Raw genomic sequence first — 22,779 nt, 5'->3', positions numbered from 1 at the left:
AATTTTATTTCAGTTAAGGAAGCCGTAACTTTAAAAAGGGTAAATAAACTCAGAGTTTAAAGGATCATTCAATTAACATAAGTAAGTAAAGCTAGAAGGTGTAATACAACAAGAATTAGAAGAAGATACTACAAACTAGGAGGAGCTTGACCTATCTAAAGATATACTCATTCAAATCATGTTGGATTTGAAGAGGCTAACCGGCACCAAAGATGGGACAATATTGATATATAGATGAGAACTACAATAAATTGAAATATATCAGATTATAATAGAAATCCATTAGTTTATAGTGATACTCATAAAGTATAAAGCATTTATCCGACCTTTCTGGTACAAACTGTACCACTTGCTAATGAAATAGATGAAGGGAAATAGCTCTTTGTCAGAAGCATTCCAGGCATAAATGAAAAAGAAATTGAGAGAGACTCTGTCTCAAAAAACAAAAACAAACAAACAAAAATCATTGTTTTACAACTTCTTGTGAGGCCCATGGCTGCTGCAGAACACTGAGACAACTAGTCCTGTGTGACTCCTGTTTTCATTAAAAGGAATTTTTTCAAGTCACAACTGCATCTGATCAACATTACATAACATAGTAAGTATTCAATTAGTAAAATCCAGTGTGTTCAATTACAGAAAACGCTGCATGACAAATGATCTACCTTTTTTGATAAATACATTTCAAGGAAACATAAAACAAGATGGCAAGAGAATTTATTAAAAAACAAAACACAACTTATAAGACCAATTTCAATGTCTGAACTTTATTTGGATTGATTCACACAACAAAAAATTAATTAACATTAATGAAACAGTTACAATCTGAACACTGTCAGGATATTTTATATTTAGGAATGTGTATGTATGTATCATTATGGTATTGTTTTTAAGAATCATCTTTTAGAAATAACATTTATTGATAAAATATTATGCCTGGAATTTGTTTCAAAGTAATAGGAAAGGGAAAAGTGGCTAGTGATGGGTAAAACAAGTTTGGCCATAAATAAACTCCCAAAGCTAGGTAAAGAACAAGTGTTTGTTATACTATTTTATTCACTTGTGTATAAATTAGTATTTTCCATAATAAAAAGTCAAGGAGAACAAAGAAAATATATCTTTGGATTATCTGTTGGCTGTTTGGTTACAGAACCTTAGTTGAAAGGGTTAACAGCTGATTTGTGACCTTTCCTTTAGCCTCACCTTACCCTCAGGAACATCTGAAGATTTGATATTTGGCAAATTTATCCTTGTCTTTTTTTTTTTTTTTTTGAGACAGGGTCTTGCTCTGTTGCCCAGGCTAGAGTGAAGATCTTAGCTCACTACAGTCTTGACCTTCCGGGCTCAAGTGATACTTCTGTCTCAGCTTCCTGAGTAACTGGGAACACTGGTGTATGCCACCATGCCCTGCTAGTTTTTTTACTTTTATTTTTGTAGAGGCAAGTTCTTCCTATGTTGCCTAGGCTGGTTTCAAACTCCTGTGCTCAAGGGATCCTCCTGCCTCAACCTCTGTAAGTGTTGGGATTACAAGTGTGAGCTACCATGCCTAGCCTTGTTTATTTACTTATATATTTATGAAGATGCGGTCTTGCTGTGTTGCACAGGCTGGCCTCAAACTCCTGGGCTCAAGTAATCCTCCTTCCCTCAGCCTCCTGAGTAGCTAAGACTACAGGCATGTGTGCTGCTGTGCCTGAATCATCCTGAAATTTGTAACTGATAATTTATATGAATATACTAAACCCAAGACACATGAAAATCTGGCTGAAGTTACTTGTAACTTCAAGGACTTCTGGTTCATTGTCCAGATTGCTTTTCCAGTACTGATAAGATGTTGCTGCACTGGAGAAAGGGAACAAGGTATAAAATCTGAACAGACTGTAGATGTAATGGCTTCACTGAACTAAGGTAATCCTTCCTTACCCAGTTGTGTTTCTAAGGAACATGTACATTATCAAGTGTGAGATGTTTGGGATATATGCAAGCTGTGCCTGGAAATCATGAGAGCTCCTCTATGCTGTTGATGTACCAGCCATGCCGTTTCCTGTCCTATATCCTTTCTTAAGGGTAAGTAGCCTTAGTGCCTGGGGAAGCTAATTTTGTCTCATGAGCCCAACTGTTAACCTGAATCCAATACCAATGCTGCTAGTAAGACAGAGTGGGTATGTAAAAACATATAATCTGAAAAATCTACTTATATATGCTAAACTAATAAACCTGAGGGATATGCAGGGGGGGAAAGATCAAATTTTTAGGAAATCTAACAAAGAAATTCATAATGAAATAAAAACATAAAATTGTGCAAGCAAAATAAAAATACTACACTTAAACATAAAATATACTTGTTAAAATATGGTAACTCTTTACCCCACAATTAACAAATCTTTAATTACCAGCTCTGATTTCTATTTATTTTGCATTGAGATTCTTTCCTATGAGAAATACATCCCAGTTGATATACTTTAAAAGCAAGCCCATTTAGTATTTGAAATTAAAAAACAAAAAAACAAAAAAAAAAGCAACCCCATTGGCTAGGGGCATGGCTTCTCACGCCTGTAGTCCCAGCACTTTGGGAGGCTGAGTGGGGAGAATCACTTGACCCTGGGAGGTCGCCGGGGGTATGGTGTCTCACACCTGTAATGCCAGCACTTTGGGAGGCCGAGGAGGGAGAATTACTTGAAGTCGAGGCTGCAGTGAGCCATGACTGCACCACTACATTCTAGCTTGGGGAACAGAGTGAGAACCTGTCTCCAAAACAACAAAAAAACATACCACACAACAGCAAGCCCACTTACCAAGTGTATTAAATACATTTAATAAACAATGATTTAATTTACACATCGCTTTTGAAGAGAACATTTTAGTGAAGCAAGATAACATGATAAAATGAAAAGTACAGGTGCAGTGGCTCATGCCTGTAATCCCACCACTTTGGGAGGCCAAGGCTGGTGGATAGGTTGAGGTCAGGAGTTCGAGACCAGCCTGACCAACATGGAGAAACCCGTCTCCACTAAAAATACAAAAATTAGCTAAGTGTGGTAGAGGGCACCTGTAATCCCAGCTACTCGGGAGACTGAGGCAGAGAATCTCTTGAACTGGGAGGCAGAGGTTGCAGTGAGCTAAGATTGCATCACTGCACTCCAGCCGGGGAGACAGACTGAGATTCCGTTTCAAATATAAATAAATAAATAAAAAGTTCCTCTCTTTTGATATTTGGCAAATTTAATTTATGTTCCTTTTCGTGTAAGTCTGCTCAGAAAAAAAATGAGAGAAAATAATTGAGAAAGAGATGGCATTAAAGGACAGAAGGGTAAAAAGGCAAAAAAAATTGGGAGACATCACAATAGCAATATTGATTCTGTAAGACTGTGGCTTGAGTTTCAAAGTGTGTGCTAAACTATATTTTAAAATATGATTAAGGCATATTGAGAATATGATTGAAACTGTATCCTTCTCAAAGTCACAACTATTATTTAACTGAATAGAATTATCGATATACATAGTCAACGTAATGTCAGTACATGGCGATGAAGAGCCATGGTCCCTGGTACTGATCCGTCGTCACATGTTAGGAACCAGGTCACAGAGGAGAAGGTGAGTGGCAGGCAAGCAAGCCTTACCACTGGAGCTCCAGCTCCTGTCAGATCAGCGACAGCATTAGGTTCTTAAAGGAGCACAAACCCTATTGTGAACTTGCATGCGAGGGATCTAGGCTGAGCACTCCTTATGAAACGCTAATGCCTAATGATCTGAGGTGGAACAGTTTCATTCTGAAACCATTCCCTAAACCCTGATGAAATAAAGACATTTTCAGAAAACTAGAATAATTTGTCACCAGTAGACCTAATCTTAAAAAAAAAAAAAAAATTGGTTAAAGGAAGTTCTCCAAAGAGAAAGGAAAAAGCAGGAGGCGACTTGAACTTCAGAAAGGAAGAACAAAAGAATGGTAAATAATAGGGGGTAAAGGAATCAACAATCAGTTCAGAAAAAAAGAAACATAAATAGCTCTTAAGGAGACCCAAACATCACATTCCTCAGAGAAATGCTAATTGAAACTAGTATTTGTTAAAAAAAAATTCATTAGGCTGGCAAAGGTGAAAGAGTTTACAATAATAAGTAGTTTTATACAGGGTTTAGGGCAACTTATCCTCTTATATTCTGGTAGCAGTGTCTACCAAATTACAAATGCATGACCTCTGTAAACTGGCAATTCCATTTCTAGGAAATTCATTCTACATGATCAACATTCACACACATGTGGAATAATGTACAAAATGTGAGAATGGAAACTCACTGAAAGAGATTTTCACTGATTATCCTTTTACACTCTCTAAATTTTGAACCAAATAAATGTATTAAATTTTTAAAATTAGGGTACAAAGTTTCAGTTAAGACAGGAAGAATAAGTTTGGTGAGATCTACTTTCATAGCATGGTGAGAACAGTTAATAACAATGTATTGTACATTTCAAAATTCCTGAGATAGTAAATTTCAAATTTCCGACCACAAAAACATTACTTGAGGTGAGAGCTATGTTAAATAGCTTGATTTAATCATTCTGCATTGTATACATGTATCATAACATCACGCTGTATACCATAAGTATATACAATAATGTCTCAATTATAATATTTTCAAATTAAAAATTTAAATTCCAAATATGGCAACAGCTGTTTTCAGCTGACTCTTCAAAAAAACCTACTTCCGGCTGGGCGCGGTGGCTCAAGCCTGTAATCCCAGCACTTTGGAGGCCGAGGTGGGCAGATCATAAGGTCAGAAGATCGAGACCATCCTGGCTAATATGGGGAAACCCCATCTCTACTAAAAATACAAAAAGAAATTAGCTGGGCATGGTGGCGGGCACCTCTAGTCCTAGCTACTCGGGAGGCTGAGGCAGGAGAATGGTGTGAACCAGGGAGGCGGAGCTTGCAGTGAGCCGAGATCTCGCCACTGCACTCCAGCCTGGGCAACAGAGTGAGACTCTGTCTCAAAAAAAACAAAAACAAAAAACAAAACAAAACAAAACCAAACCCTACTTCTTGCTTAACTACTTACACAAAATTGATTTCAGCATTTCTATTACAAGTATGTAAGTATCCTTAAGGTAAAATGAAATAGTACTAAAAGCAAAAACCACAATGCAAGTTAAAAATCATAATGGATGAAAAGGAATTACAGAGAGTTATTAATAACACTCTCAACTCGGGCCATTTCTGGTTAATTAGTTTAAAGATTACACAGTTTGCTTATTATTAGGTAGGATGATTTCCCAAACATCTTCACTGACCATTACTTGGGGGTATGGTGTGATGTAACCCTATCAATTAGTCACTGAACTTACTAGTATAATATTAAGGTTAAAAACGAAACTCCATAGCTCACATCTGTAATCCCAGCACTTTGGGAGGTCAAGTTAGCTTGAACCAGGAATTTGAGACCCGCCTGGGCAACACAGTGAGACCCTGTCTCCACCAAAAATACAAAAATTAGCCAGCTATGGCAATGCACACCTGTAGTCCCAGCTATTTCGAAGGCTGAGGTGGGAAGATTGCCTGAACCCAGGAGTTTGAGGTTGCAGTGAACTATGACTGCACCACTGCACTCCAGCCTGGCAACAGAGCAAGACACTGTCTCAAAAAAAAAAAAAAAAAAAAAAAAAAATCGGCTGGGCGCGGTGGCTCAAGCCTGTAATCCCAGCACTTTGGGAGGCCAAGATGGGCGGATTGCGAGGTCAGAAGATCGAGACCATCCTGGCTAACACGGTGAAACCCCGTCTCTACTAAAAAATACAAAAAAACTAGCCGGGCGTGGTAGTGGGGCCTGTAGTCCCAGCTACTTGGGAGGCTGAGACAGGAGAATGTTGTAAACCCAGGAGGCGGAGCTTGCAGTGAGCTGAGATCCGGCCACTGCACCCCAGGCTGGGCGAAAGAGCAAGACTCCGTCTCAAAAAAAAAAAAAAAAAAAAAAATTCAAAACCAAACCAGAAATAACTCCAGAGTATTTTATTTGTAAAAACCTAATGTAAGAAAATGCTGCTTTGTTTTTTATTTGAGACCTACAGATTTACACCAATAAATTTCACTTGAAATCTTGAAAATGAAGCGAATTCTGAAATCACCATCAAAATAAGATTTGAAATAAAGAACAGAAGTATTCCTAAAATGGTCTTTAGACAATTTCATTTCACATTATAGGTCTCATCTCCTAAACTGTTTCTAAGTTTAACATACCACTATTTTCCAATAAAAGTGCCAAAATTACTTTTAGAATAAGGACACTGAAATGGGACTCTGTCACCATAAAAATGAATCTCTAGTGGTGTTCTTCACTTGTCTCCTGAGTACAAGATTCACCAGCTGCTTCCTCTATTGTGCTATTCATTCTGTATTGCCAGGCAATCTGCCTCCTGCCATTTCTTCTCATACAACTACTTACCGCCATGTTGCCACAACTCTGTTCTTGTGTTTCTGTATACTATGTAACACAGCAATCCTCTCATCTCTTAGTTCCATTATTGGTACGCTAAGCTTGTGGGAGTTATGTATATTCTACTTCTCAAGGTCACTGCCAAGATCCAATTTTTCACACAAAAAACTTGCAACCTCCAGCATAAATGGGTTAACAACTGCAGTGAACTCTGAAGAGCAGAACATGATCTGAGGTCATGTCAGCTCCTGAAAAACCAGGAAATACCTTAATATAGGTACATCTGTGCTCTACCCTCCACTCTGACTTTTGACAGCCCTTTGCTGAGCCTCTACAGAGGATGCAGCTTTTATTAGCTTCCAGTGTTCCATCTCTGCATCTGCTGGAAGGTTTTTCTCCCTGACTTCGAATTTTCTCTGGCACACTCAAATAGTCACAAAAAGAAGGATCTCCAATCTCAAAATTGCAAAGAGAGAAAGGCCCAGGAAGACTGATTGCCCAGACTCACAAAGACTATATACAGATGGACCAAGACAGTCAGATTTCTTCAGAAGTCTTTTTGTTTTCTTTCAGGAAGTTAAAAAAAAAAAAAGAGGTGTAAATCTCTCATACAAGGTTTTAAATATAATGATGATAAATACCACAATGTTACAATGCGTTTTGACTGTTCCCAATTATTTTAAGGAGGCCATCAAACTTACAAAGTGGATGTAAGATATAGCTCTGCTTAAGATTATATAAGATGCATGACAAAATCTACCCTGAACAATGTTCTGAATGGTAACTGAAGGATTATGGAATAACAGGAGTCCAAGTGTGTGTTTTCAAACTAACGATCTTTTCCTCTTTTCATAGTATGATCCAGAACAGAGTAGGCATTGGAGGCCTGGCTCAAAACAAATCTGACCTTTTAGAAACTCCTGGGAAGATACATATTAATAAAGGGCCAATCTCAGATTGCTGAAACTGATAAGGGCAAGATGAGTTTGAGGGACATACAGTTGGATGCTAACATCAACTTTTAGCATAACTTCCTGGCCCCAATGGCATAGGCAAAACTATCATTTATTTCTTCAGATGACAACACATTACAAAGATGTAAGTAATATATAAAGAGCTACATTCATTTACTTCCTCCTTTAGGCAAATATTCATGTCCTGCCCTTTTGGTACCAAAAGCATCTTTACAACAAATTTATTAGAGAGTCTATGATTACTGTTCATGGTTTAAAACGCAAACTTTTTTTTGTATTTTTAGTAGAGACAGGGTTTCACCATGTTGGCCAGGCTGGTTTCAACCTCCTGACCTCAAGTGATCCATCTACCTCAGTCTCCCAAGTTGCTGGGATTACAGGCGTGAGCCAGCACCTGGCCAAAAACTCTGTTACCTCAATCACTTTCTGAATATATAAACCACACAGCATCCTTAACTTTATTTATTTATATATTTTTTAGAGCCGGGGCCTTGTTCTGTCACCCAGGCTGCAGCCTTGAACTCCTGGGCTCAAGTGATCCTCCTGCCTCAGCCTCCCAAATAACAGGGACTACAGACAGTTAATTAAAAAAAAAATTTTTTTTTTTTTTGGTAGAGAAGAGTCTCACAATGTTGCCCAGGCTGGTCTGAAACTCATGGGCTCAAGTGATCCTCCTGTTTCAGTTTCACAAAGTGCTGGGATTACAGGTGTCGGCCACTGTGCCTGGCCACTTAACTTTTATAAGGAAGCAACAGATCCTAACACAACCGTCCTTAAAGATTAAAGTATTTTTTTTTTAAATTAGTTGTCAAGTAGAGAATAAATGATGAAGATTTTTTAGATGACTTGGGAAGAATAATGCCTTAAGCTAAAATATTCCTACTGTACTAAAAACACTCTAAAGTTTAAACATCAGTAGGTTCAGGGTTTAGAAGTAACAAATATCACTACAGACTTTTTTTTAGTATTTTTTAAATGTAAATAATTGCATTTGTAGCGTATTACTCAAAGATTCTCAACATCTCGTTTTTTACTGAATCTTCAAGAAAAAAGGCATACATTACACCTGTTGTTTGTAAATAAGGATAATCGGTCTCATGTACATCAAGAAATCCCATGAGCTGAAGCATACACCTGCAATAATTTATTGCAGTAATTTACCTGCAAATATTTATTTGACATCACATGGAAGAAAATAAAATTAGCAGACTCAAAAATGGAATACAGACAAAAAAAATTTTTTTTAAATAATCATTTTGCCTTCTCTATGCCCATCTCGGGTGTTTTAAAATTAAAACAAAACAAAATGTACCTATTTCTAAATATTATAGAGGAAATCAGTATACCTAAAAGGTGAGATGAGAACGATCTACTTAGGGTAATTCTTAAGAAATTTTAAAGACATTTAAACTTTAATGAGTCAGTAACATGTAACAGAAAAAGCTCTAATTCTCGAACTTGGGTTTGAGGTCTCTTTTCCTGACACAGCAAAGAACTTAATCTTCTTGATTATCTTTGTCTGTAAAATAGGGATATATAATACTACAGAGTTACTGTGAGAATCAGAAAGCATTATAGATGACTTTCACATGTGCTAACTCTAAGAAACTAATTACTGATATTATTATTCCCTAGATTAGTAAGAACAGAGTTAGTTTAAGGTTTTACTGCTTTCTATACAGGTTTGAAGGTAATCTCCATTATTTTTAGGAAGTCAAGCCCATCATCTGTAATAAAATAGTATCAGCCACATATTTCAAATATAAAGACTTAAAATATTTAAAGTTCTTACCATTTCAGACAATATATCAAATTAATCTTGTTAGTATCAAATGGTCTGGTCTAAATAAAAGAAGTTTCTCAAACATGTAGGATGCTTCTGAATCTAAGTAGCGCTTAAAGAAAAAATAATTTATTCCCTTAAAGTTTCTCAATCTATCTTCCTCTCTTCGATTGCCACCTAGCCCCAGAGTCTCTTCCTCTAGAGTATTTACTTACTAGGTTATTCAGACAACTACAGTTAAAAAACAAACAAACAAACAAACAAAAAAACAAAAAACTGAGTGGAAGCAAAAGGGCAAATTATTGCCAGTTAATAATCAGAAAAACTTAACTGACTTCATGGTAAACAAAGTGAGAAGTAGGATAAAACACAGTTAAAAACACAAAATTTCCAAGAACACACAATGGGGAAAAGACAGGCTCTTCAATAAACGGTGCTGGAACAACTAGATATCCACATGTAAAAAAACAATCAGACCCTTATAATGCATATAAAAATCAACTAAAAATGGTTTAATGACTTAAACATAAGACTTGCAACTGCAAAACCACTAAAAGAAAACACACAGAAAAAGCTCCATGACATTGGTTTGAGCAATGACTTTTCTGGATATGACCCCAAAACCACAGCCAACAAAAAGCAAAAATAGACAAATGGGATTGCATCAAACTAATAGGGTTCCACACAGCCAAACAAACAATCAACAGAGTGAAGACGCAACCTCTGGAATGGAAGAAAGTATTTGCAAACCATACATCTGACAATGGGTTAATATCCAAAATATATAAGGAATGCAAACAACTCATCAGCAAGAAAACAACCTGATTTAAAATTGGGCAAAGAACCTGAAGAGACATTTCTCAAAGGAAGACATACAAATGGCCAACAAGTATATGGGCAAAAATGCTCAATGTCACTGAACATCAAAGGAATGCAAATTAAAACTACAATGAGATGGCACCTCATACCTGTTACAATGGCTATTATGAAAAAAAAAAAAAAGAACAAAAACAAGGGAGAGGACATGAAGAAAAGGACACTCTTGTAAACTGTTGGTGGGAATGTAAATCAGTATAGGCATTATTAGAAAACCGAATGAAGGCTCCTCAAAAAATCAGAAATAGAAAGAGGGCATTACATAATGGTAAAGGGATCAACGCAACAAGAAGAGCTAACTATCCTAAATACATATGCACCAATACAGGAGCACCCAGATTCATAAAGCAAGCTCTCAGAGACCTACAAAGAGACTTAGACTCCCACACAATAATAGTAGGAGACTTTAACACTCCACTGTCAATATTAGACAGATCAACGAGACAGAAAATTAACAAGGATATTCAGGACTTCAACTAGCTCTGCCAAGTGAACCTAACAGACATCTACAGAACTCTCCACCCCAAATCAACAGAATATACATTCTTCTCAGCACCACGTCACATTCATTCTAAGACTGACCACATAATTGGAAGTAAAACACTCCTCAGCAAATGCAAAAGAACGGAAATCGTAACAGTCAGTCTCTCAGACCACAGTGCAATCAAATTGGACCTCAAGATTAAGAAACTCACTCAAAACCGCACAATTACATGGAAACTGAACAACCTGCTCCTGAATGACTACTGGGTAAATAATGAAATTAAGGCAGAAATAAGTAAGTTCTTTGAAACCAATGAGAACAAAGACAACGTACCAGAATCTCTGGGACACAGCTAAAGCAGTGTTTAGAAGCAAATTTACAGCACTAAATGCCCACAAGAAAAAGCAGGAAAGATCTAAAATGGATATCCTAACATCAGAATTAAAAGAACTAGAGAAACAAATTCAAAAGCTAGCATGAGACAAGAAATATCTAAGATCAGAGCAGAACTGAAGGAAATAGAGAAACAAAAAACCCTTAAAAAAAAAAAAAAATCAATGAATCCAGGAGCCGGTTTTTGAAAAGATTAACAAAATAGATTCTGGCTAGATGTCTGCTAGCCAGACTAAGAGGAAAAGACAGAAAAATCAAATAGACAAAATAAAAAATGATAAAAGGGAGGTCACCACTGATCCCACAGAAATACAAACTACCATCAGAGAATACTATAAACACCTCTACACAAATACACTAGAAAATCTAGAAGAAATGGATAAATTCCTAGACATATACACCCTTCTAAGACTAAACCAGCAAGAAGTCGAATCCCTGAATACACCAATAACAAGTTCTGAAATTGACGCGGTAATTAATAGCTTACCAACCAAAAAAAGCCCAGGACCAGATGGATTCACAGCCGAATTCTACCAGAGGTACAAAGAGAGGCTGGTACCATTCCTTCTGAAACTATTCCAAAAGGGGGACTCCTCCCTAACTCATTTTATGAGGCCAACATCATCCTGATACCAAAGCCTGGCAGAGACACAAGAAAAAAAGAAAATTTCAGGCCAATATCCCTGATGAACATCGATGGGAAAATCCTCAATAAAATACTGGCAAACCGAATCCAGCAGCACATCAGAAAGCTTATCCACCACGATTAAGTCAGCTTCACCTCTGGGATGCAAGAATGGTTCAACATACATAAATCAATAAACGTAATCCATCACATAAACAGAACCAATGACTAAAACCACATGATTATCTCAATAGATGCAGAAAAGGCCTTCAATAAAATTCAACAGCGCTTCATGCTAAAAACTGTCAATAAACTAGGTATTGATGAAACATATCTCAAAATAATAAGAGCTACTTATGACAAACCCACAGCTAATATCCTGCTGAATGGACAAAAGCTGGAAGCATTCCCTTTGAAAACTGGCACAAGACAAGGACGCCCTCTCTCACCACTCCTATTCAATGTAGTATTGAAAGTTCTGGCCAGGATAATCAGGCAAGAGAAGGAAATAAAGGGTATTCAAATAGGAAGAGAGGAAGTCAAGCTGTCTGTTTGCAGATGACATAATTGTATATTTAGAAAACCCCATCGTCTCAGCCCAAAATCTCCTTAAGCTGATAACCAACTTCAGCAAAGTCTCAGGATATAAAATCAATGTGCAAAAATCACAAGCATTCCTATACACCAATAACACACAAACAGAGAGCCAAATCATGAGTGAACTCCCATTCACAATTGCTACAAAGAGAATAAAATACCTAGGAACACAACTTACATGGAATGTGAAGGACCTCTTCAAGGAGAACTACAAACCACTGCTCAAGGAAATAAGAGAGGACACAAATGGAAAAATATTTCATGCTTATGGATAGTAAGAATCAATATCGTGAAAATGGCCATACTGCCCAGAGTAATTTATAGATTCAATGCTATCTCCATCAAGCTACAATTGACTTTCTTCATAGAATCAGAAAAAAACTGCTTTAAATTTCATATGGAACCAAAAAAGAGCCTGTATAGCCAAGACAATCCTAAGGAAAAGGAACAAAGCTGGAGGCATCATGCTACCTGACTTCAAACTACACTGCAAGGCTACAGTAACCAAAACAGCATGGTACTGCTACCAAAATGGATATATAAATCAATGAAACAGAACAGAGGCCTCGGAAATAACGCCACACATCTACAACCATCTGATCTTTGACAAACCTGACAAAAACAAGCAACGGGAAAAGGATTTCCTATTTAGTAAACGGTGTTTGGAAAACTGGCTAGCCATATGCAAAAAACTGAAACTGGACCCCTTCCTTACACCTTATACAAAAATTAACTCAAGAGATAGATTAAAGACTTAAACATAAGACCTAAAATCATAAAAATCCTAGAAGAAAACCTAGGCAATACCATTCAGGATATAGGCATGGGCAAAGATTTCATGACTAAAACACCAAAAACGATGGCAACAAAAGCCAAAATTGACAAATGGTATCTAATTAAACTAAAGAGCTTCTGCACAGCAAAAGAAGCTATCATCAGAGTGAACAGGCAACTTATAGAACGGGAGACCATTTTTGCTATCTATCCATCTGACAAAGGGCTAATATCCAGAATCTACAAAGAACTTAAACAAACTTACAAGAAAAAAAACAAATAACGCCATCAAAAAGTAAGTGAAGGATATCAACAGACACTTCTCAAAAGAAGACATTTATGTGGCCAACAAACAGGAAAAAAAAAAGCTAATCATCACTGGTCATTAGAGAAAAGCAAATCAAAACCACAATGAGATACCATCTCATGCCAGTTAGAACGGTGATCATTAAACAGTCAGGAAACAACAGATGCTGGAAAGGATGTGGAGAAACAGGAACACCATTACACTGTTCGTGGGAGCATAAATTAGTTCAACCATTGTGGAAGACAGTGTGGCAATTCCTCAAGGATCTAGAACCAGAAATACCATTTGGCACAGCAATCCCATTACTGGGTATATACCCAAAAGATTATAAATCATTCTTCTATAAAGACATATGCACACATATGTTTACTGCAGCATTATTCAAAATAGCAAAGACTTGTAACAGACCCAAATGCCCATCAATGACAGACAGGATAAGGAAAATGTGGCACATATACACCATGGAATACTATGCAGCCATTAAAAAGGATGACTTCATGTCCTTTTCAGGGACATGGATGAAGCTGGAAACTATCATTCTCAGCAAACTAACACGGGAACAGAAAACCAAACACTGCATGTTCTCACTCAAAAGTGGAAGTTGAACAATGAGAACAAATGTACACAGGGAGAGGAACATCACACACTGGGGCATGTCTGGGGGTGGGGGGTCTAGGGGAGGGATAGCATTAGGAGAAATACCTAATGTAGATGATAGGCTGATGGGGCTCAGCAAACCACCATGCCACATGAATACCTATGTAATAAACCGGCATGTTCTGCACATGTATCCCAGAACTTAAAGTATAATAATAATAAAAAAATTAAAAATAGAACTTGCACATGATCCAGAAATCCCACTACTGGATATATATCCAAAGGAAATGAGATCAGTGTGTTGAAGAGATATCTGCACTCTCATGTTCACTGCTGCATTATTCACAATAGCTAAGATACAGAATCAACCTGTTTCCACCAATAGATGAACGGATTTTTTAAAAAATGTGGTTTATATACACAATGGAATACTATTCAGCCTGTCATATGGAGCAACATGAATGAACCCAGAGGAAGTTATGTTATATGAAATAAGCCAGGCACAAAAGGACGAATACCATATGATCTCATTTACATGTGGAATCTAAAAATGTTGAAGTCATAGAAGCAGAGAGAATAGTGGTTCTCATGGGATTAGAGAAGGGAATGTGTTGGACAAATGCTGGTAAAGGATATAAAATTTCAGTTAGCTCAGAGGAATGAGTTCAAGAATTCTACTGTAAAACGTGATGACTACAGCTAATAACAATGTACTGTATTCCTGAAAATCACTGGCCAGGTGCAGTGGCTCACATCTGTAATCCCAGCACTTTGGGAGGCTGAGGCAGGCGGATCACAAGGTTGGGAGTTCGAGACCAGCCTGGCCAATATGGTGAAACCCCATCTCTACTAAAAATACAAAAGTTAGCTGGGTGTGGTGGCAGGCGCCTATAGTCCCAGCTACTTGGGAGGTTGAGGCAGGAGAATTGCTTGAATCCAGGAGGTGGAGGTTGCAGTGAGCCAAGATCATGCCACTGCACTCCAACCTGGGTGACAGAGCGAGACTGTCTCAAAAAAAAAAAAAACCCCGCTAAGATGTTAAGAGTTCTCACCACAAAAAGGGGTAATTATGTGAGGCAATATATGTTAATTAGCTCAATTTAGCCATTCCACAATGTATACATATTTCAAAACACCATATTGTTCACAGTAAGTATATACAATTTTTGTCAACTTAAAAAAGTAAAAAATAAAAGCGCAGAAATACATTTTAAAACAAAAACCTCATTTTTATATCAGCTTGAGTATGAATTTCATGCCAACTATTTAGAATGTCTCTGCTTATTTTGTATGTGTAAGTATTCTTAGAAATATGTACTTCGTTTTACCTTTAGATTTGGGAATCAGCTCTCCACAACTGAGTATCCGTACCTCCGCAAACGGTTTGCTAGCTGCATCTGTTTTCTGGTTTTCAATCTCTCTTACAACTTCTTGGCCAGAGATTACTTGTCCAAAAACAACATGATGCCTAAAGTGTCAAGTAAAAATTATTAAATAAAAGCTTCTTATTTTAAGGTTAATTTAAAACAGGTTGTAAAATAAATAAAATAATCTTTACCCATCTAAATGAGGAGTTGGTTTCGTTGTTCTTTTGGAAGTCATCAGATAGAAGAATAAAAACAAAGTCAGAGAAAAACAAAGTTAGCATCTCTAAAAAGAAAAAGAAAATAACTGTATTGGAAACAAAGTTGAAAACAAAGACATCAACTGCTATCTTAATATAATCATATTACCTCAATCTTAAGGAGAACAGAAGGCAAAATGCTTTCCACATAATGTATTTACCAAACTTGTTCTAATTATAAAAGCAATACCTACTTACTGCTGAAAACTTTTATGTAACTAAAATAGACATTTCAGTGTTATTTCTATCCATTCATGTTTCTTGCACTTGAGTTCTTACTGAATAGTCATAATTGTATAATGTTCTACTATGCAGACATATCAAAATTTATGAAACAATTCCACCAGTGTATGAGTTTAACCATAATGCTTTTCAACCTTAACATTTTAAACAGTTAAGCACAGACTATATTCTTATGGTCCTCAGACATATACTGTTGGACTTGAACAGAAATGGTTTATATCGTGTTTATAAGTTTTTTTTGTTTTTATTTTTTTGGTTTAGAGACAGGGTCTCACGCTGTTGTCCAGGCTGCAGTGCACTGGCACAACCTTGGTTCACTGCATCCTCAACATTCTGGGCTCAAGCTATCCTCCTGCCTCAGCATCCTGAGTAGCTGGGACTATAGGTGCATGCCAGCATGCCTGGCTAATTTTTTTATTTTTTGTAGAGACAGGTCTCACTATGTTGCCCAGGCTAGTCTCAAACCTGGGTTCAAGCAATCCTCCCACTTTGACCTTTGAAAGTGCTGGGATTACAAGTATGAGTCACTGTGCCCAACTGAGTGTTTACAAGTTCTTTAATTACCTGCAAGAGATCTGGATTAAGAATTGGGACAAAAATTAAAATAAGCATTTTTTGGCACATGAAGTTATTTTTTCAAAATCCCATCCCCCCACCATCAACCATAAAGCTACGTAGGTAAGAAGGCTGCTACTCGAATACGTACTAAAAACACTGGTATGAAAATTAAAGATTAGCATTTTATAAGATTTGTTATTTTAAAAAAACTTTATCAAAAAGCTATTAGAAATTTGAAAAAAGGAGCATAATTTATGCTAATCTTTGATTAAAGCATGTACAATACCACTGAAAAAAGTATAACCTATAGCTGAATTTTTAGGTTTACCTAACTATAAAATTAATGACCTACTATTGTTTCCTCATTGTAACACTACACTCACTTCAACTCACTAAAATCACCTAGAAATGTAAAAACCTAGGTGTACACTATGTGTATTCATATAACATGTTACAGTCACAATGCATATATATGATTTGCATTTAGACATAGTTGTTCCCCACTTCACTGATAACTTTATTTGCAAGTCTGCCTGCTCACTAAAACTTATTTGTAATTCCAAAATTAAAAAATTACAGCTTGTAGTGCTTTCATGGTAATTTACAGATACACACAGAGTGGCAAATAAGTGTGCTGGCAAGGATGTGGAAAAATAAAAACTCCTGTACGTTGCTAATTGGAATGTAGAATGGCGCAACCACTATGGAAAACAGTATGGAAGTTTCTCAAAAAGCTAAAAGGAGTATGACCATATAACCCACCAATTCACTCCTAGGTATATGTTCAAAAGAACTAAAAAAAAAGAAACTCAAATGCCAATGCTCACTGCAGCAGTATTCACAATAGTCAAAATGTGAAAACAAGTCAAATGTCCACTAACAGATGAATCAAGAAACATGGTATATACATATAGCAGAGTATTACTCAGCCATAAAAAAAAAAAAAAATGGAGTTCAGGCCACGCGCAGTGGCTCATGCCTATAATCCCAGCACTTTCGGAGGCCAAGGCGGGCGGATCATGAGGTCAGGAGATCAAGACCATCCTGGTTAACAAGGTGAAATCCCATCTCTACTAAAAATACAAAAATTAGCCAGGCGTAGTGGTGGGCGCCTATAGTCCTAGCTACTCGGAAGGCTGAGGCAGAATGGCATGAACCCGGGAGGTGGAGCTTGCAGTGAGCCAAGATTGCACCACTGCACTCTAGGCTGGGCAACAGAGCAAGATTCCATCTCAAAAAAAAATGGAGTTCTGATACATGCTACAATATAAATAAACCTTGGAAACATTAAGTGAAACAAGCCAGATACAAAAGGATAAAAATTGTGGGATTCCACTTAAATAAAATAGTCCAACAGGCAAATTCATAGAAGTTACCAGGGATGGGGGGAAAGGGGAAATGGTACGGAGTCTCTGCAACAATGAAACAATTCTGGAAATAGTGCTGATGGTTGTACAACACTGTTAATACACATGACTCGCCCAGTGGCTCACACCTATAATCCTAGCACTTTGGGAGGCTGAGGCAGTGGGATGACTTGAGCCTAGGAGTTTGAGGCTGCAGTAAGCTATGACTGTGCCACTGCACTCTAGCTTGGCAACAGAGCAAGACTTTGTCTCAAAAAAATAAATAACTATAAACAAGACTGAACTGTACACTTACAAATGGTTAAAATGGCAAATCTTCTATATGTTATAGCACAAAAAAAATTTTTTTAAGACTGAAGCTCTCTAAAAATTGAAGTTATTTCCTTTAAAAAACAGAACACAGAAGAAGGGATGCCTATGAAATAGGAAGATATGAGGAGAAACCAACATTTAGAGGGAAGATTCTGAGAATATATATGAAGGATTGTATGAACTTAACATAAGAGTTTTGGTTAGCACAGGAAAGATTTTATTTAAAAGAGGAAAATAAATTATAATACTGTGTTGAGAATGTGGTGAAATTAGCATTTACATACTACTGGTGCTACAGTAAACTATCCTTTCCTTTTTTTTTTTTTTTTTTTGAGACGGAGTCTCGCTTTGTCGCCCAGGCTGGAGTGCAGTGGCCGGATCTCAGCTCACTGCAAGCTCCGCCTCCCAGGTTTACACCATTCTCCTGCCTCAGCCTCCCGAGTAGCCGGGACTACAGGCGCCCGCCACCAAGCCCGGCTAGTTTTTTGTATTTTTTAGTAGAGACGGGGTTTCACCGTGTTAGCCAGGATGGTCTCGATCTCCTGACCTCGTGATCCGCCCATCTCGGCCTCCCAAAGTGCAGGGATTACAGGCTTGAGCCACCGCGCCCGGCCTATCCTTTCCTTTTGAAAATCAACATAACGCCGGCGCGGTGGCTCAAGCCTGTAATCCCAGCACTTTGGGAGGCCGAGACGGGTGGATCACGAGGTCAGGAGATCGAGACCAGCCTGGCTAACACGGTGAAACCCCGTCTCTACTAAAAAAATACAAAAAACTAGCCGGGCGAGGTGGCGGGCGCCTGTAGTCCCAGCTACTCAGGAGGCTGAGGCAGGAGAATGGCGTAGACCCGGGAGGCAGAGCTTGCAGTGAGCTGAGATCCGGGCACTGCACTCCAGCCTGGGCGACAGAGCAAGACTCTGTCTCAAAAAAAAAAAGAAAATCAACATAACAAGGCCAGGCGCGGCGGTGGCTCACACCTGTAGTCCCAGCACTTTGGGAGGTTGAGCCCGGTGGATCACCTGAGGTCGGGAGTTCAAGACCAGCCTGACCAACATGGAGAAGCCCCGTCTCTACTAAAAATACAAAATTAGCCAGGCATGGTGGTGCATGCCTGTAATCCTAGCTACTCGAGAGACTGAGGCAGGAGAATCGCTTGAACCTGGGAGGCGGAGGTTGCGGTGAGTGGAGATCGCGCCATTGCACTCTAGCCTGGGCAAAAAGAGCAAAACTGCGTCTCAAAAAAAAAAGTCAACATAACAATATATATGGAAAGCCTTAAAAATGTGTAAATAGTTCATTAAACTTCTTAAATATTAAAACTGCATGAAATGATAGGCACAACAATGTTCACTAGAGCAGTTTAAAAAACAGGAAACAAACTGAATGTCCCAAAATAAGCTTAATAATGCATAGTACATTCAAGCAAGAGATTAACATGTAGCCATTAAAAAGCTAATATTTAGTGATGTACAGAGATTTACATTATCGCCAAAAGTTGATTATAGAGCAACACTCTATAAACATTTTTAATGCATGGAAAGATGCTCTGGGGATGGGATTTTTGTGTGTGTGGCTTATCTGTGTTTTGTTTTTTCTTTTTTTTTTTTTACAATGAAGAGGTAATTGTAAGTTGTTTTATTTGTTTGCTTCTGAGACGGAGTCTTGCTCTGTAGCCCAGGCTGGAGTGTAGTGGCACAACCCTGGCTCACTGCAACCTCTACCTTCCTGCCTCAGCCTCCCAAGTGGCTGGGATTACAGGTGCCTGCAACCACACCCAGCTAATTTTTGTATTTTAGTAGAGACAGGGTTTCACCATGTTGGCCAGGCTGGTCTCGAACACCTGACCTCAAGTGATCCACCCGCCTCGGCTTCCCAAAGTGATGGGATTACAGGCGTGAGCCACTGCACCCAGCCATAAATTGTTTTGTTTAAAAAGAAAATCAGAGAGATCCACATTATGTGCAATTGGTTGAATAAACTATGGTATACACAAACAACAGAGTACTATGCAGCTGCAAAAAAGAATAAAAATGATCTCTATAAACTGTTATGGAGTGTTTCAAGGATATACTGTTAAGTGAAGAGTGAAACAGTATACACGGTATGCCATCTACGGTATAAGGAAGGGAAAGTGAGAAAATGTATACATGTATTTGCTTATGTTTACAAACGGACATACAGGAAGATAAACTGGAAATTAGGTTGGTTATTAACATGGATAGATGGAACTGGGGTGAAAAAAAACAAGGAAATGGGAATGAAGTGGAAGGGCTGGGTGAGAGAGACACTTCATAGTATTCTTTTTGTTTTGACTTTGGAAATGTTACTATTTCATAAACTTAAAAAAATGAAAAAAAAATCAAAATAAGGTAGGAAGGAGAACAAAATGAAATATAATCAGAAAGGAATAAACCTAACACATTTTGAGTGAATCACAAAACCAAACCAAAAAAGAACTAATTTAAGTCACTTTAAAACTTGCTGTTTAACTACCTACACTCAGTCTCAAAACAAAAAAAAGCATAAATAGTGAACTCTAGTTAGTAGGTCCTTATTTACAGCAGTATGGGATGGCAGTTGTTCATTCTAAGATTCAATAAGGATCAGAAATGTTGAAGATAATCAGGCGCCAGATTTCTCACTGTTGAAGAGTTAACAAATATGGAATAGAGAAACAACAGAATAATCCACATGGTGCTGACAGATTAAATTCCTCAGAGACCAAGAGAGTTCAAGGCTACTGAAGACAGCAAACCTGTACCCATAAGACAGGATTTAAAAAACAGGCATTACTGACAACAGGCCTAGTAACAATTTTTTTTTGTAGTCGGAATTGGAAATCCTTAGCATTCGGAGGTTACAAATAAATTTTAGCGAGGTGAATTCTCAAATACAGAATCTATGAACAGTGAGAACTGACTGCATTTTATTCTTTGTAATTAAGTAATGTATGGAGAAATACTCTGTGTAAACATCTAGTTTCTCACTGAAATCACCCCTTTAAATTTAGCATCAAGAGAAGATTCTTGCCTGAGTCAGTCATTACTGTGATGATTACAAAATGGTGACTTTTCTAACTCCATCATTCCTTCTAAATTTATTAGCTGACATTCTAATAAGGGAACAGCTTCCCTTCTCTCTCATTATTTAATCATTTATTTATATCAATGTAGACTCCTGGTTCCTATTTGACCATAAACTGATATTACTGTTACTTATTTTGATGCTCAAATTATCCTAATTTGGCTAGTGGGAAACCTTTAACCTGGCTCCTGTGTTCTCTTGACAAGTCTCCATTATTTCAAAACATTAGCAGAACAATTTAACTTCCCCTCTATAACAATTTTCCCTCTTTAACAATTCTGTCCAGGTGCCATAGCTCATGTGTGTAATCCCAGCCTGGAGTCTCCAGCCTGGGCAACGCAGGGAGACCCCGTCTCTCCACAAAAAAAAAACTAGCTAGGTGTGGTGGCACACACCTGTAGTCCTATCTACTCGGAAGCCTGAGGTGGGGAGGATTCCTTGAGCCAGGGAGGTCAAGGCTGTGGTGAGCTGTGATTGCGCCACTGCACTCGCCTGGGTGACAGAGCAAGACCTTGTCTCAAAAACAGTAACATAAAAACACAACAAAAAAAATCAATTATTTGTTCCCCCTCCCTCCCTCATAGATTCCTCTCCTATTTATTAGTAATCAACGGCAGGCACACAGAGAAATGGTAGACCAAAAATGGGATTTTTTTTTTTTTTTTTGGGGTCGGAGTCTCACTCTGTCACCCAGGCCAGAGTGCAGCAGTGCGATCTCGGCTCACTGCAAGCTCTGCCTCCCGAGTTCACGCCATTCTCCTGCCTCAGCCTCCCGAGTAACTGGGACTACAGGCACCCGCCACCACGCCCAGCTAATTTTTTCATATTTTTAGTAAAGACGGGGTTTCACTGTTTTAGCCAGGATGGTCTCGATCTTCTGACCTCGTGATTCGCCCACCTCAGTCTCCCAAAGTGCTGGGATTACAGGCGTGAGTCACCATGCCCGGCCCAAAAATGGGATGTTTTAAATGATCAGATAATAAATACTTACATGAAAAACTGTGAACCATTTGTATCCTTCCCTCTGTTGGCCATTGATAAGAGAAATTCTTTGTTGTGTTTAACAGCGAAACTCTCGTCTATAGAGAAGGAAAGTTTTCAGTTACATTATAGGTGTAACCGCCAAAAAAAAATTCATTTGCACTTCTATTCACATCTGATGTATTCCTTAGTGCCATACACAACTTAGATGACAAAGTTAGGTTATGAAAGAAGAGAATCAAATATGAATCAATTTCCCCTCTCATCTTTTTCTTTTTTGAGACGGAGTCTCACTCTGTCACCCAGCCTAGAGTGCAGTGGTGCAATCTCGGCTCACTGTAAGCTCCGTCTCCCGGGTTCACGCCATTCTCCTGCCTCAGCCTTCTGAGTAGCTGGGACTACAGGTTCCCACCATCATGCCCGGCTAATTTTTGTATTTTTAGTAGAGACAGGGTTTCACCATGTTAGCTAGATGGTCTCGATCTCCTGACCTCGTGATCCGCCCGCCTTGGCCTCCCAAAGTGCTGGGATTACAGGCGTGAGCCACCAAGCCCAGCCTCCCCTCTCATCTGTGTAAGATTCGAATATTATTAATTTCCTATTCTTTACTTATAAAACCCAAATACTATCTCAATTCCCTTCCTTTCCATTTATATTTGTCCTTCACATTTTTGGAAAAGATAACACTACTTTATTTAAATAAAAAAATGAAACTATCTAAACAGTTGAGCACAGTGGTATGTGGCTGTAGTCCTAGCTACTCAGGAGGCTGAAGCA

At 38.1% G+C, this 22,779-nt stretch overlaps 1 protein-coding gene across 5 annotated transcripts in view; it reads right to left on the bottom strand.

Moving 5' to 3' along the window:
- Positions 1 to 22,779, bottom strand: part of PPIG (peptidylprolyl isomerase G) — a 61,372-nt gene that overhangs the window by 14,071 nt on the left and 24,522 nt on the right. For all 5 annotated transcript variants that reach the window (XM_025404637.1, XM_025404636.1, XM_025404640.1 and 2 more), the window contains 3 exons: positions 22,013 to 22,100; positions 15,392 to 15,421; positions 15,162 to 15,301 (listed from right to left, as the gene is read on the bottom strand). In XM_025404637.1, coding sequence (XP_025260422.1) covers positions 15,162 to 15,301; positions 15,392 to 15,421; positions 22,013 to 22,100 — 258 coding nt within the window. The remainder of the gene's footprint in view (positions 1 to 15,161; positions 15,302 to 15,391; positions 15,422 to 22,012; positions 22,101 to 22,779) is intronic.

Source organism: Theropithecus gelada, chromosome 12 (genome assembly GCF_003255815.1).
Source record: "Theropithecus gelada isolate Dixy chromosome 12, Tgel_1.0, whole genome shotgun sequence".
Classification (NCBI taxonomy): domain Eukaryota; kingdom Metazoa; phylum Chordata; class Mammalia; order Primates; family Cercopithecidae; genus Theropithecus; species Theropithecus gelada.
This window is presented reverse-complemented; position numbering and strand designations above follow the sequence as displayed.